Source organism: Myxine glutinosa, chromosome 5, assembly GCF_964187855.1.
Source record: "Myxine glutinosa chromosome 5, kmMyxGlut1.1, whole genome shotgun sequence".
Taxonomy (NCBI): domain Eukaryota; kingdom Metazoa; phylum Chordata; class Myxini; order Myxiniformes; family Myxinidae; genus Myxine; species Myxine glutinosa.
The window spans coordinates 161,121,132-161,137,129 of NC_136265.1; the positions used below are offsets into that span (position 1 = coordinate 161,121,132).

At 46.3% G+C, this 15,998-nt stretch overlaps 1 protein-coding gene across 4 annotated transcripts in view; it reads left to right on the forward strand.

Moving 5' to 3' along the window:
• The window catches only part of SUZ12 (SUZ12 polycomb repressive complex 2 subunit), a 131,814-nt gene extending 116,615 nt beyond the window's left edge, over positions 1–15,199 (forward strand). The window contains exons 15-18 of one of the 4 annotated variants that reach the window (XM_068115817.2): positions 11,679–11,758; positions 11,897–12,104; positions 14,460–14,527; positions 14,913–15,199. In XM_068115817.2, coding sequence (XP_067971918.2) covers positions 11,679–11,758; positions 11,897–12,104; positions 14,460–14,527; positions 14,913–14,955 — 399 coding nt within the window. In that variant the 3' untranslated portion in view covers positions 14,956–15,199. Of the gene's footprint in view, positions 1–11,678; positions 11,759–11,896; positions 12,105–12,264; positions 13,412–14,459; positions 14,528–14,912 lie in introns of those variants that run through there. The other 3 variants (XM_068115813.2, XM_068115816.2, XM_068115814.2) reach the window with 3 other exon arrangements.
• Positions 15,200–15,998: the final 799 nt, after the last annotated feature.

Here is a 15,998-nt window from a genome sequence, read left to right on the forward strand (position 1 = left end):
TTCTTTCCGTTACAAGGGTTGAAGCGGATAAACTAGTTGGCTATCTGATAAAATTGATTTCTTCACCTTTACAATGATGCGGACATGCTCGCGAGCCATTGGTTCCCGACCCGACCCACGGGTGACCCGTGACCCGTGAAATTTATCTTCAAAACTAATTTCTGTTTACTTTAAAATGACACTATTATTAAGAAATATCACAAGTATTTTAAAATCAGTTCCAAACTGATTTTTTTTTTTTTTTTTTTTTTTTCAACTCAAAATTGTCTGGGAGCCATATGCCGTCACCGGAAGAGCAATAGGTTCCCGACCGCTGGTGTAAATAATCGTAATAAATCATATTTGTATTCCTACCTTGGTTCTTCTTCTTCTTCTTGACATCCGTTCGTCTTTGTCTTTTCCCCATTGAAAACCTGTGGTGCGATTTGGCCAACGTTTAAGGATCGGGTCTAGTCCTTGTTAATAGTTCGTGCCGCGGTTGCTAAAAACCGCTCGGCAATTAACATCTGTCCGCGGTACGAACGGGGCTGCGCACCTGCCTTTCCGGAGGTAGCTGTGTAGCGACGGAGCGGAGACGGCCAGTGAAAATAGAAGGGGGGGACTAACCCCCCCCCCCCCCCCCCCCAAGGGGAGTGCCGTACTCCGGTTCCGTAACAACATATATATATATATATATATATATCTATATATATGTATGTATATATATATATATAATATATATATATATATATATATAATATATATAATATACATATAATACATATATACATATATACATATATATATATATATATATATATATATATATATATATATATATACATACATACATAAGCAAAAATTTGCGGTTGGAGTATATCCAAATGACTCCATGGTAAGATCTCCAACCTTTAATTGAACAAACAATGACTCAACGTTCGATTAACAACATGTGAAGCCACACGCCTCCGTTAATCTTCCTCAAGAGTGATAAAATCATCTCAACATCCCCTTACATGCACAGTGGGCGGGGTATATGCAAAGTGGGGTGGCAATGCTGGACAGCCATGAAACCGTATCACACCGCTCTCGTGAACGGAGACGTTACCGACCAAAATCAAAAATCAACCGCATATTAACAGTTCAAAATAATCCTGTAAGCAATGCTGGATTATAACGCCAGTGTGAGAAAATCCGGAACAATCATTACATTTAATCAAAAGTTAAACTTGCAAACAATTAAATTGTAAATTAAATTAAAACTGTAAATATATTAAAGCCAAAATTTTATATATTAAAGCCAAAATATATTAAAGCCAAACTGTAATATTTTGTCTTAAAAAAAAATTTTGGCTTTAATATATTTACAGTTTTAATTTAATTTACAATTTAATTGTTTGCACGTTTAACTTTTGATTAAATGTAATGATTGTTCCGGATTTTCTCAACACTTGCGTTATAATCCAGCATTGCTTACAGGATTATTTTGACCTGTTAATATGCGGTTTGATTTTGAATTTGGTCGGTAACGTCTCCGTTCACGAGAGCGGTGTGATACGGTTTCATTGGCTGTCCAGCATTGCCCACCCCACTTTGCATATACCCGCCCACTGTGCATGTAAGGGGATGTTGAGATGATTTTATCACTCTTGAGGAAGATTAACGGAGGCGTGTGGCTTCACATGTTGTTAATCGAAACGTTGAGTCATTGTTTGTTTCAATTAAAGGTTGGAGATCTTATTATATATATATATAATATATATATATATATATATATATATATATATATATATATATATATATATATATATATATATATATATATGTATATATATATATATATATATATACACAGTGCATTCAGAAAGTATTCAGACCCCTTCACTTTTTTCACATTTTGTTATGTTGCAGCCTTATGCTGAAATCGTTTAAATTCATTTTTTCCCTCATCAATCTACACTCAACACCCCATAATGACAAAGAGAAAACAGGATTTTAGAAAGTTTTGCAAATTTATTAAAGAGAAAAAACTGAAATATCACATTGACATAAGTATTCATAACCTTTGCTATGACACTTAAAATTTAGCTCAGGTGCCTCCCATTTCTCTTGATCATCTTTGAGATGTTTCTACACCTTGATTGGAGTCCACCTGTTGTAAATGCAATTGATTGGACATGATTTGGAAAGGCACACACCTGTCTATATAAGGTCTCACAGCTGACAATGCATATCAGAGCAAAAACCAAGCCATGAGGTCGAAGGAACTGCCTGCAGAGCTCAGAGACAGGATTGTGTCGAGGCACAGATTTGGGGAAGCCTACAAAAAATAAATCTCTGCTGCATTGAAGGTTCCCAATAACACAGTGGCCTCCATAATTCTTAAATGGAAGAAGTTTGGAACAACCAGGACTCTTCCTGGAGCTGGCCGCCCAGCCAAACTGAACAATCGGGGGAGAAGGGCCTTGGTAATAGAGGTGACCAAGAAACCGATGGTCACTGGCTGAGCTCCAGAGATCCTGTGTGGAGATGGGAGAAACTTCCAGAAGGACAACCATCACTGCAACACTCCACCGATCTGGACTTTATGACAGAGTGGCCAGACGGAAGCCAAACAGTTCAATCTTGGTTTCATCAGACCACAGAATCTTGTTTCTCACAGTCTGAGAGTCCTTTAGGTGCTGTTTTTACAAACTCCAAGCGGGCTTTCATGTGTCTTTCACTGAGGAGAGGCTTCCGTCTGACCACTGGAAATCATCTTCTCTTCGGGTGCCTCCTCGTATTTGTTTTTGTTATGTTGACGATACCTTCGTCGTCTGTTTGAAAGAGGCCATGGACAATGTCTTGGATGGCATCAATGGGATATTCACATCCATAAAGTTCACCGATGAGAAGGAGGTAAACGGATCCATTCCATTTCTCGACATCATGGGAACAACGAGCCCTAACGGATCCCTCACCACTACTACAGTGTACAGAAAGCCCACACAAACCGACCGCTACCTTGACGTTGTCATGCCACCCGATGTACCACAAACGGGTGTGAATCAATTCACTCGTGAAACGAGCATGAGACCTACCATCCACAACAAAGGGAAAATTTCAGGAAATGAAACATCTTGGGCATGTATTAAAGGCGAACGGCTATCCCGACCGTTTATGCCCAAAAAGTTAGATGGTCCTGTGACAGCACGTTCGGGAGACCAACAAGAACAATCAAAAGGCCTCTGTGTATTACCCTTCATACCTAGTGTCACACAACAGGTTGGCAAAATGTTGTTGTCAGCGGTGGTAAGGATTAATTTCAGACCATGTATACCATCCGACAGGCCCTGAGCAAGGTCAAAGACAGAGTGGACAGAAATGACTGGGCAGGTGTCGTGTCCATAATTTCTTGCAGCTGTGAAGCAGAGTGCGTGGGAGAGACTGAAGGGATTTTGGGCCTACGCCTTGAAGAACATTGTAAGGCATTTGAATGTAACCATCCTGAAAGGGCGGCAATCGCAAAGCATGGCCTCAGAGCGGGCCACACTCCAGTATGGGATGAGGTTAGCATCCTGGCTGCAACTCCTCATCATGCAAGTAGAGGGATGTTGGAAGCATGGCACACAGCGAGGTCAAACTTACCTCTGACGGAAGAAACAGTGGCCTTACCTCAGGCTTACACTCCATTACTGCATAAGGGCAATAATGACCCATAGATAGAAGAGGCTTGACACGTGATCACTGCTGATTGGAGTAAAATCACCATAATAATGCTATCGACATTACCATTATGGCTTACTATTGGTCGGTTAACCCTTCGATCGGATTGGCTGCTGTGCATGAGATTCTGAAAACGCTGCTTTGTGATTGGTCATCCAGCTTAGCCCACCCCGTAATTAGCATTTAAATGGGAGGGAAATCGAGGAGTTTTTTTTATTCATGAGGAAGGTCATCAGATAGATACACGTACCATGCATTGTTGATTGAAACGTCGATGGAAACAAATTTTTATTGTTTGTGCATTGTTGCATTGTTGATTGAAACGTCGATGGAAACAAATTTTTATTGTTTCCACGAATGGTGAGGCAAATCCCGAGAATGTCGACGATAATCCACGAAGGTCGATGAAAGTCCCGGAAATAAAATTAAAAAAACCTTTGGAGGCCATTTTTCCCCTCAGAGCAGGGGTTGGCCTGTTAGTCTGAAAACCAGAGAATTGTCTGAGGAGGTCAGACACAAGATTGTAGCCAAGCATGCACAATCTCAAGGCCACAAGTCTATCTCCCGAGACCTTGATATTCCTGGGTCCACCGTATGCAATGTTATCAGGAAGTTTGAGGCCCATGGCACTGTAGCCAACCTCCCTGGACGTGGCCGCAAGAGAAAACTTGATCGAAGATGGCAGCGAAGGATTGTGCGAATGGTGGAGAAATTCTCTGGACAATTCTCTGGTTTTCTTTTCTCCATGCTCATTGCGATACACACAGTGACACAAAACAGCAGAATGACTCCTTTTCTCTATTCAAACTGGTTGAATGAGTGATTTTTATATTGCAGGCACCTGCAACTCACCACAGGTGAGTTCACTTCCAGAGTAAAGGAGAATCACCTGCTTGAAATCCAATTATTTCTAACAACTTCTAAAAGGTGCCAATAATATTGTCATTTTTATTTTAGGATTTCTGTGTGGAATAAGCTAAGATTTAGTAATTGTTTTCAGCTTTTTGTTTTCTTCCACTGCAAACCAAAGAAATACAAATGTGGATACCAAAATATGTTTTTTATTTCAACAATTTTCTGGAAGAAATGGTGCATTATATGAAAAAAGTGCAAAGGTGCCAATATTTATGCCACGACGTGTGTGTGTGTGTGTGTGTGTGTGTGTGTGTGTGTGTGTGTGTGTGTGGTGTGTGTGGTGTGTGTGGTGTGTGTGGTGTGTGTGGTGTGTGTATGTATCACATTTCAGCAAACATCCTCATTTTGCACTGCTTCCTGAAACTATGATGTAGGGACAGCTTGGTAGTGGCCTTTACTCCATGCATCCAGCACATTAGAGATTTACCTCTTCCTCTTCTTCCTTCACAAACCTGGTGTTGGCTTAGCGGTTAGGGTGCCGGCTTGGGATCCTAGGTTCGAATCCCGGTCAATTGCTGAATTAATGCCAGGGGGGTTGACTCAGCCTGTCATCCTTCCGAGGTCGGCAAATTGAGTACCAGTTCACTGGTAATTCCCTGTGTGTTGCAAGATGCGAATGTCGTGAAAATCATCCACACACACGACTTGTCCCGTAGGTAGGTTTAATATCATTTAGATCTGTGGTAACATCCTGTAAAATACATTCATGCAATAGACATCAGAATCGGGGTATTACATGGGAAATGACCGATAACAATAGGCAAAGCAAGCAAGTCCAGCATATAGGTGCGTACATACCATTCAGACTACAGGACTATGTCACAGTAAATGTCGCAGGAGTGGCCTTGCGTCGCGGTTGTCCCGGGTCTTATAGACGCCCCTTTAGTGGGATAAGCGAGCACTCCCGGGTTCACCTTCACCTTCAGTATAATTTCACTACATTCTCCCCGCCGTTAAAACTATACTGCTGCTAGGCAGGTCGCAAGCATGCGTCAGCAATAATCGATTGGGGTACGTCATCCCACGTCAGTCGGTCCACCCGTAGCGGTCGGGGCGGCGAACTACCCTGCCAGCTCATGTCCGGAGACTACCGGGTACGGCGTCCCCAAGCCCGGAGTCCCCCGCGTCGGAATAGCTGCCGGAGGTAGGTGTCGGAGGGGGCACCCCAGAGCCATCAGGCAAGGGAGTAGGCGATGACGGAAGTGACGGCAGTAGTTCCATAGAGGAAGCTTCGGTAGAGTCCATAGACTCGTAGATTGGTTCGTCGATATCCCTGTCGTCGACCCCACAAGGGGCGAGATGGCGTACAGAGACAGTAGACTCGCGTCCGTCTGCCGTTATCACACGAGCATGCTCGGGATTAGCCTGGAGTACCCGCACCTTATCAACAAAGGGGTCGTACTTGCTAGCGCGAACCGCTCGTTTGAGATAGGCCGGCCCCGGCTCAGCGAGCCAGCTGGGTAAAGATTGGATACTACCCGAGCTTCTAGGGTGGTGGAACAGTCTTTCGTGAGGAGTCTGGTTGGTGGCTGTACATAGGAGAGCCCGGATCGAGTTTAGAGCCGCAGGTAGCGACCACGCCCATTTATCGAGGCCCCGGCCGAGGGTCCTGAGGCTTAGCATGATGGCCCTCCATATAATCCCATTAAAGCGTTCGATCTGCCCATTCGCCTGGGGCCGGTACGGGGTGGTGTAGCTCGAAGCGACATTATTTTGGAGCAAGTATCCCCTCACCTCCTGAGACAGGAACACCGCACCCCGATCGGTATGCACGTAGGCCGGATACCCAAACATAGAAAACAAATTCTGCAGGCACCGTATAACCGTGGCAGCCGTCATATCCCCGCACGTATAAGCAAAGGGGAATCGCGAATACTCATCAACGATAGTGAGCAGATAACGAGAGTTACTCGACACCGGCAGCGGCCCTTTGAAATCCATCGCCAATCTCTCCCACAGTCTAGTAGCCCTAACCAGCGTCCCCATAGGAGGGTTGTAAAAACGCGGTTTGAGCTCCGCACAGATAGTGCAATCACGGCAGATCCGGCGGATGTCCTCAATCGAGTACAGCAGATTACCACTGCGCACAAAATGCGCGAAACGCGCCACCCCGGGATGACACATGGTGCCGTGCAAAGCGCGCAGTCCCTCCAAAGTTACAACCCCCGCGCAAGTGGCCGGCCTCGATAAGGCATCGGCGACCAGGTTATCCTTCCGCGGGCGGTATTTGATGGTGTAGCAGAAGTCGGCGAGTTCGATACGCCAGCGAGTGATTTTCTCATTCTTAATGCGTTGAGCATGTAAGGTGTCGTACATGAATGCAACGCTTTGTTGGTCCGTTATGATTTGGAAACATCGCCCGAGTAAGTACGGCCGCCATCGCCGAATTGATTCGATGATCGCGTACGCTTCCTTTTCGACAGACCAATGCCTCCGCTCAGCAGAGGTGAGAGTCCGTGAAAAGAAAGCCACAGGGTGCCCCCCTTGGGAGAGAGTCGCCGCTATCGCATGATCCGAGGCATCACTGTCCAAGACGAAAGATGCACTCGTCAATTGTCGCTACAGCGGCGCCAGCGATGTCGGCCTTAAGGCCCCCGAAGGCCGCCATGGCGGCCGGGCCCATGGGGAACGTGTCGCAGGCCACAAGGGGGCGGAGCTTCGCGGAGAAATTTTGCACCCACTTTGAATAGTGGGCGAACAGCCCAAGAGGGCGTTTCAGCGAAGCCCGATCGCTAGGCGGAGCCATATCGAGCAAAGGTCGCAGACGCTCCTTATCCGGAGAGACAGAGCCATGGGTCACGGTGTACTCCAGAAGATCTACCGTGCGTAGAGAGTAACGACACTTAGCCTCATTCATGGTTAGGCGATATTTCTGCGCGACCTCGAGGAAGCGCTTCAGATTAGCGTCGTGATGCCCCTGGTCATACCCACAAACCGTAAGATTGTCCAGATAGACAAAGACATCTGTCAAGTTCTCCTTCGTAACGAGGTCATCCATAGCCCTCTGAAAACATGCGACCCCGTTTGTTACCCCAAAAGGGAGTCGAGTGAACTGGTACAACCGTTGACCCGATTCAAAGGCTGTATAGACGCGATCAGCCCTAGAGATGGGGACCTGATGATACGCACTACGCAGATCGAGAGTGCTGTAAACGGAGTACAGGGCCACCTGGCGTACCAGTGCATCCATCCCCGGTAAGGGGTAGGCATCCAGCTGTGTAAAACGATTAATCGTCTGTGAGTAGTCGATTACCATGCGCCGGCGATGGGCCTCACTTCGCACCACTAAGACTTGGGCCTGCCACGGCGACCGACTGGGTTCTATAATACCGTCCTTTAAGAGCTGGGCCGTTTCTTCCACAATGAATTGCGCGTCTGCGCGAGAGTAGCGCCGCGATTTTTACGGCTACAGGAGTACAATCAGTGGTCAGGTTGGGGAACAGCGAGAGAGGCTCCACGTCCATCTTAGCGAGTGCGCACACAGCAAGCGTGTCCGGCCCACCGAAGTCCATTTCCAAACGTCCATGTCGCTTAAGGAAATCGTGTCCTAACAGAACGTCAGCACATAACGCAGGTAATACCATGAGATGCACGTCTGGGAACATGCGTCCCTTTATCACAAGTTTCAATCGACATTCCCCTTTTGTGCTCAGCCTAAGTCCTTGGGAGGCCATGAAGTGAAGATCCGTCGTGTAGTCCCGAGAACCAGCCACCCATGTTGACGCACTAGTCGTTGATCGATAAAACTATCCGTAGACCCCATGTCGATTAACGCTTGCGCAAAAACGCCCTCGACCTTGAGCGGAATGATGGCCTGAGCCAGGCCGGAAGATCCGGCAGGTATTGTGCCGTCCGGGCGAGAAGATCGCGCCTCGCGAGTGGATCCCACACCGGCAGCAGTTTTCCGGTCGTTCGGGCAGCCCGTGGAGGACCCCCGTAACAAGGGCATAGTTGGCCGCGCTGGAGCAGGAGCATGTAAATCGTAAAAGCCACTGTCAGAGGACGTTCCCACACCGGCTGCAGTTTGCCGGTCGTTCGGGCAGCCCGTGGAGGACCCTCGTGACAACCGCATAGTTGGCCGTGCTGGAGCAAGTGCGTGTAATTCGTAAGAGCCGCCGTCAGAGGGCGCTCGAGTCACGCGTAGAGGATCACTGCCATTCACCGTTTCATGAGCTGGTGCGATAGCGTGTAATTCATAAAAGCCGCCGTCGGATGGCGCTCAAGTCACGTGCAGCGTTCGCTGCGAATCCAGAGGAGTTTTCAAAGCAGTACCTCGTTGCTTGTTTGAGGTGGGCGTCCGGACGCCAGCCAAGGCCGATCGCTCCGCAGCCGGTCGTGGTCGCGCCAGTTGTTTAGGCGGCCCGATGTCCCCCACCAAGGACGAGCGTGCAGCCAGGGGCCCACGAGGAGGGGATACGCTCTTCAAGGCCGGGCGGGGCGCTCCGCTCGGTGCGCAGTCCGTTGGCTCAGCGATAAGCCCATTCAAGGCCGTGCGGGCTCGCGTACCTCGCGCGGACTTCTTGCAGACCTTCGCGAAATGGCCCTTGGTGGAGCACAGATGGCATATTGCCTCCCGAGCTGGGCACTCTAATCTGGGGTGCTGCCGATTGCCACAAAAATAACACTTCGCATACCGTTCAGGCCGTGGCCGGGCAGCGGTAGCAGCAGTCAGGCCGGAAGCCGAGTCCGCTTCAGGAGCAGCCAGAGACTCGGCCGTAGTCGAGTCCGCTCCCATATCCTCGGTCGGTCGCGCGAGTTGAGATGTCCCCGCCATGACTCGTGGGTGGTCATAAGCGGTAGATTGTTCACGGGCATCCGTGAAGACGTGCGCCAAAAGTAGGGCCTCCGTGAACGTCAGGTCAGCGGTCTCCAGGAGCCTAAGCCTCAAGCCCATAGAGCTGACCACAGAGACGAAAGAATCTCGGAGAAGGTCATCCTGAACTTGCTCGTGAGTCCGCACCTCCTGTGCGCCGTCCGCAAGGATGTGTCGCAGCTCCTGTGCGTAGCGATCGATCGACTCCATTGGTTGTTGTCGCCGCTGAGAGAGCTGGTGCCGGTTGTAAACCGGGTTCCGTGTCCTCACGTATATTCGCTTTAGCTCAGTCATAGCAGTAGCGTACGTCGCAAATCATTGAATGCACCTGTAGACGCGGTGGTTAACCTTCGACTGTAACACGGACAGTTTCACCCCGGCAGTGGGCTCAGTTTCCTGATTTGCGAAATAGTTCTCCAGCGTTTTGAGCCAGTGAGTGAACTCCGACCCCGACTCCTCGGCTTGTGAGTCGGCGTCGAGGATCGGCACAACGATCATCTTGTGTCCCGCCATATCGTAGATCTTAAATGATATTAAATGTCGTGAAAATCATCCACACACACGACTTGTCCCGTAGGTAGGTTTAATATCATTTAGATCTGTGGTAACATCCTGTAAAATACATTCATGCAATAGACATCAGAATCGGGGTATTACATGGGAAATGACCGATAACAATAGGCAAAGCAAGCAAGTCCAGCATATAGGTGCGTACATACCATTCAGACTACAGGACTATATGTCACAGTAAATGTCGCAGGAGTGTCCTTGCGTCGCGGTTGTCCCAGGTCTTATAGACGTCCCTTTAGTGGGATAAGCGAGCACTCCCGGGTTCACCTTCACCTTCAGTATAATTTCACTACAGCGACTAACAGGGTTGGTGGCAGGAAGGGCATCCGGCCATAAAACATTGCTTCAAAAAGGGGACCAAGGTGCCCAAAAAAGGCCAATCCCTGCTCTGCAGGGAAAAATGGCCTCTAAAGGTGGTTCTTTTTTCTTTCTCTTCTTCCTTCACACATTCTCAGAATTTTCTTCATGAAACATCAATTCTTAGACAATATTTTGACTTTTAAAAATGGACTGGAGGAAGGAGCACGACATGGAACATGCAGCGTCTATCAGTGTTCAAACTGTGTGCCAAAATAGCAGAAGGAAGCATTTTATGTTTTTGAGGTCAAACGATTCCTTTGACGAATTGGATGGTGGTCTCTTTTGTACATGGATATGTCACCGATGTTGCAATGCTATTTCCTGATTTGTTGGAAAATCGTGACGATGTCCACAATTCGGCCACAAAGCAAACACATTGCCGATGTACATAGACTTGTGGTCCCTGCAAAGTTTGAAAAATGGCCTTCCTGCTCAGGATTAAATGAGGTTGTTTTTTTTTCGTTGGTGGTTTCTGAATAATTGACCTCTCCGGCCTAGCTCTTCCAGCTTTGTCTGTGCTCTGTACCCCAAATATTCCTACAGGTCGCACAAGATTTGCCAGCACCCCTCTTATGGTTAAACTGCCAAAATCAAGACTATCTATTCACCTTCACTCTTTCAATCCTCTTTTCTCCTGCCTCTGGAACAAACTCCCTCATTCTATTCAATCCCACTACACTCTCCAGGTCTTTAAAACAGCTGTTCACCACCACCTCTTATCTTCCCCCATCCAAAACCTTGATCTTTTCTACCCCCGTTAATTCACCCCAGATCCACTTTTTGAAATACCGACTTCTTTCCTGGAAGTCCTAGCAGTGTCCATGTGTTTTCTACCTCTCTCACTCCCCCCCCCCCCCCTCCCCCTTTCCCATGCCTCCTCCCCCCAAGCCCTCTCCCTCCCACAGATCTCCCGATGTCCATGTTCTCTACTGTTGTACTTGTGTGCTTCCCTCTCTCTCTCCCCATCTTGTCTCACGCTCCCTTTTTCATATGTTTTATGTGTCAGTTTTTTTTTTTGTGATTAATGATAGCTCTTACACGAGCCTCGATCTTCTATTGAAAAAAAAAGAAATTGTGAAGTGTATAAAACATTGTTTGTCACCCAAGAAAGCTCAGCTACAGTGGCTGTGCCATTCAAATGCTGAATTTCAAGCTCACATCAAGCTTCGTTTCCCCCATGTTTGGCAGGCAAAACAATTTCTTCCAGTAAAATCACCATTCTATCACAGCTTCATGATTGGATGAAAATTTGCAGTCAAGCCAATCACCTTGTAGCGATGATAGTCCCTAAATTCACCGATGTGATGATCATAATGCATTCGTGCATGCCTTGCAGCAAATAGACGAGTTCATGGATGTAAACGAGGGTGAAAAGGAGCTCATGAAGATGTGGAATCTTCATGTGATGAAGCATAGGTAAGTGTTTGACATATGTATGCTTCGTTCATGTCTCAAGCAATCCCTTGCATCAAATATTTCCCCAACCAAAGCGCAATATCCTTTTCTAAACCTCACCCTCTGTCGTCCCCGTTGCACATTGCATTCTGGTCCAAGCTTAATTGCTGATGGCCAGATGTCCAAGGCCGTTTTATTGTTCGTGGACGCATGGGGTCCTCGCCTCCAGGAGTTGGGCCTGTGGCGTAATCTTCTCTTGCACCTTATCAGCCTTCATGACTTCAACCTCATTGGGCAGGCTGCACTTGAAGCTGCCATGGCTCGCTTGCGAAAATTATGTGATCGGAAGTCCACCCATGATGCAGAGGTGAGTCTCAGGAGATCAGGCATGGGTAAGGAAAAGATTGAAGTAAAGATCAACCTTTTGTTTAAATGTGTAAATTTGCATAAACAAAAGTTTGCTTTCCTGGTGCTGTTTAAACAAAAAAAAAGCTGTTGTAATAATCTTGTTTATTTTATCATTGTAGTTTTGCCATTACAAATCTACTCCCCGTCAGGAGGGTAGAGAGCTGGCTGCCTTTCCAAGCCCCTATTCGACCCCATCACCTTGCTCGGTGTCTGACACACGAAGCTTTTCCCCCTCGGAGCACGAGGCCGGTGGAGTTGATGGAAGTAGCCAGGACTCTTTGCATAGCTGCTGAGCCAAAAAACAGAGGGAGAGAGTCATAAAATGGATCCCTCACATCCCTCCACCCCCACCGCCCTTTCTGGACTGAGACTTCTTGTATTTCAATGAATCCCTTTACCTCCCTCTCCTTCTGTCTTTCTCCTCTTTTCTCATCGTTCACTATTGTTCAATTCCACCTCTCCCGAAAACCTCCTTGGACTCCTGTGCTTTGCCACACATGGCAAAACTTTAACCTTCCCTTTAAAATTCAGGCTCAAATCAGTGCTGTGTGTCAGGTCTGTGCTGACAAATCAAGTACATTTGAGGTCGGTTGTGATTAAAAACCCATCCTCGAATGCTTTGCATCTTTTAGTCGAGCCAGATGACTGAAAACACTTTGCCTTGCCCACCGGTTCAAGATCCCACCTTGGTGCAGACATGGTGTGTCTGCTGCTTGTACTGAGACCACGTACAGTGCCTTCAGAAAGTATTCACACCCCTTGATCTTTTTCACATGTTGCAGCCTGAATTTAAAATGGTTAAAAATCTCAATTTAATCCATTTTATATTCAGGCTGTAACACAACAGAATGTGAAAAAAGTCGGGGGGTGTGAATACTTTCTGACAACACTGTATGTGGTCTTTCTTTTATTCTCCCCTCACCCCGTCCCCTCACACGAGTTGAGACGACAGGTAAAGGGAGCTGGAATGATATTGAAATTTAGTTCGTTTATAATTTTTGTTTTTTAATATATCAATATTTGTTATCGTCACTATGAACACCAAAAATATACAAACCGGCACGGGTCACTCGTGCAGCTATTGGCTGAAGCGCCAATTATTGTTTCCCTGTCTTCTCAGTTATCCTGGTTGTCCCTTCATGCTTTGTAATCACCCGTTGCAACTCTTGGAAACCATTTTTAAAATGCCGAGCAGCACGGTGATGCCTCACATCGGCTCCGGCAGTTGTTGAGTGACAGATCGTCTAGTTTCTGTTGTTGTTTTGTAAAAAAAAAAGCAAACAAACAAACAAAAAAAACAAGGACAGAAGTAGTGGAATGCATGTTTTATTTGATTATTATTATTATTTTTATTTTTTTATTTTTTTTGGTACCAACACTTGAACTTTTGTGAAACCTCACAACCAGATTTCCTTGACGTTTTCCCCATGCTATTTTGACAGAGCAAACAAAATGGCAGCTTTTTCTTTTGGAAACGGTCAGAACGGATCATTGTCTTTCAGCCGATCTTTTGAATGTCGTGCTGTCGGTCCCAATGCTTTTCCTGGCAACGATTAAAGTTGCCATTTTGGCCAACAGGGCATCTCTGTCATGTGTCGCAGCGGAGTGCTTTTCTTATATAAGAGTTCCAGCTCGGTTTTCGAATACAATCAGGGTAGCAGTACGAATCATCCGAGTTCGGCCTGAGAGCCGATTTGAGAAGGAGCAGGACGATAAAGGCCGTGCAAGTTAGAAAGGGATCTTCACACTTTTCCCTTATCTTTTTTTAAAACTATGTTCACATCTGCAGGTAGATGTACTTTTACCTATGCCTTGGCTTCCCAGGCCGATCAATATATGTTGACCCGATTACCTGTTGTTGCTTCGGTCATGGCAATGATGCCGATCGAAACCCAAACTTGGCACATGCCTGCCATGAATGAAGGACATACTCTCAGCAATCAATGTAATGCCCACTTAAGTAAAGACTTGAGGGATGAATATTTTTTTCTTCTTTGTCTGTCTCCTTCCTGTTCCTCTTCCTCCTCCCTGGTCTGATGTAGTCAAGCACTCCTTCCACACCCCTCTTTTGAAATCAGGAAGCCACCACAACCTTTTTGAGTGGGCGGTGCCTCGTTGAGGACTTTGTATTGGATGATCAATTATTTGCTTTCCCTTGTCATTTTTTATTTTTGCATCTGAGCTCGTCATCGTCGGTGAGTCAGGCTTGAGAATCGATGCGCGTTGCATCAAATGTTGCAGCTTTTATACCATTCTGTGCGTTGAACGCCAGCCGTGGCTTTTACTTGCATTTCATCTCCCCTTCCCTGCCCAGATTTTTCACTGGACTGAGTTTTGTGGGGTTTTTTTTTCATTCGAAACATGGGTTTTTGCGGTACCAAGGTATGTATGTGCTTGTCATGATTGATAATAATTCATGTTATCATTGCTGTCATATTACGAGCTACGGTATTCAATTTTTAAGAATGCTGTTTTTATTTTATTTTGTTCTTTGTATGATGAATGCACAGAAATTCCTGCAAAATTGTCTAAGTTATCACTACAGGTGTTTTTTTTCACTTCGAAATATCATTTTCTGCTGGTTCTTCAACTGAATGTCTTGGCATGCCTATTTGCCCTGTATTTTTGGTGGGGCCAACTAAGAACTCAGAGCTTAAAAATACAATGAAAAGTAGAACTTTTAAAGTTTTCTACTTTTCAATCAATATGTTGCTGTTGTCAAAAGCAACTCCGTTTACTCTCCCCCATGCCCTCTGTCCCCCACCAGGGAGCTGGTCCTTCGCATTTTTTTCCCCTTCGTCTCAAAATAATATTTGGAAGTTTTTCGTATAACCTTATTTATGATTTGAAGGACATGACTATAAAACAGGCTTCTTTATAAGCTGTTGGCTCGTTTAGCTAGTGGGGGCTGTACCATTACAATGACCCATTGTTCTGGCCCACATTTTGTCACGTTCTGAACCAGGCCTTCATCGGGTCTTCTTTTTGGATTCTCTTTTTTGTGCTTATGTTTATATTGTGCCTGGTTTTGAATAAAATTGACTTGTCTTTGGATGTTTTTCTTTTTTGTTATTCAATATCTACCATTGTTTATGATTAAACGACGACTAAAAACCCTGGTGTTGGGCTAGCGGCTAGGGTGCCGGCTTAGGATCCCAGGATCCTGGGTTCGAATCCCGGTCGATCGCTGAATTAACGCCAGGGGGGTTGACTCAGCCTGTCATCCTTCCGAGGTCGGCTAATTGAGTACCAGTTCACTGGTAATTCCCTGTTTGTCGCTAAAGGCGGCAAAAAAGGGTTGGCGTCAGGAAGGGCATCCAGCCGTAAAACATTGCTTCGAAAAGGGGACCAAAAAAAACAACAACAACCACGGTTCCCGAAAAAGGCCAACCCCCGCTTGCGGGGAAAAATGGCCTCTAAAGGTGGTTTTTTTTTGTTTTTTTTATCCAAGGCATTAATTTACATGTTAGGTGCAGTACGTCGAGTTGAAATGATTGTATAATTTATTTGGGGGGCTGGCTCGGCCTGACCTTCGACCGGAAGATGACTTGGGCAGGATTTTGCAACTTAAGGGTGCGAGTGATAACTTGCCTACGCTTTGCGAAGGATATTGTGGGATATTTAAGGTCCACTAGCGACCGGTGCCTTCTGATGAAAAGCACACAAAATGACGCATCACCTTGTCTGCGACACAACAGGGTGAGAGTTTATAGCCGGGCCAACATCCAGACCCCGGGTATACAGCTCGGAGGTGAGTGTGCATACCTCGATGGAATTATGACATTTATCAATACTAGGGCATGCCCGTACTATATCTATATCTAAAATTATATCCCCCCCCCTCTATTTACAT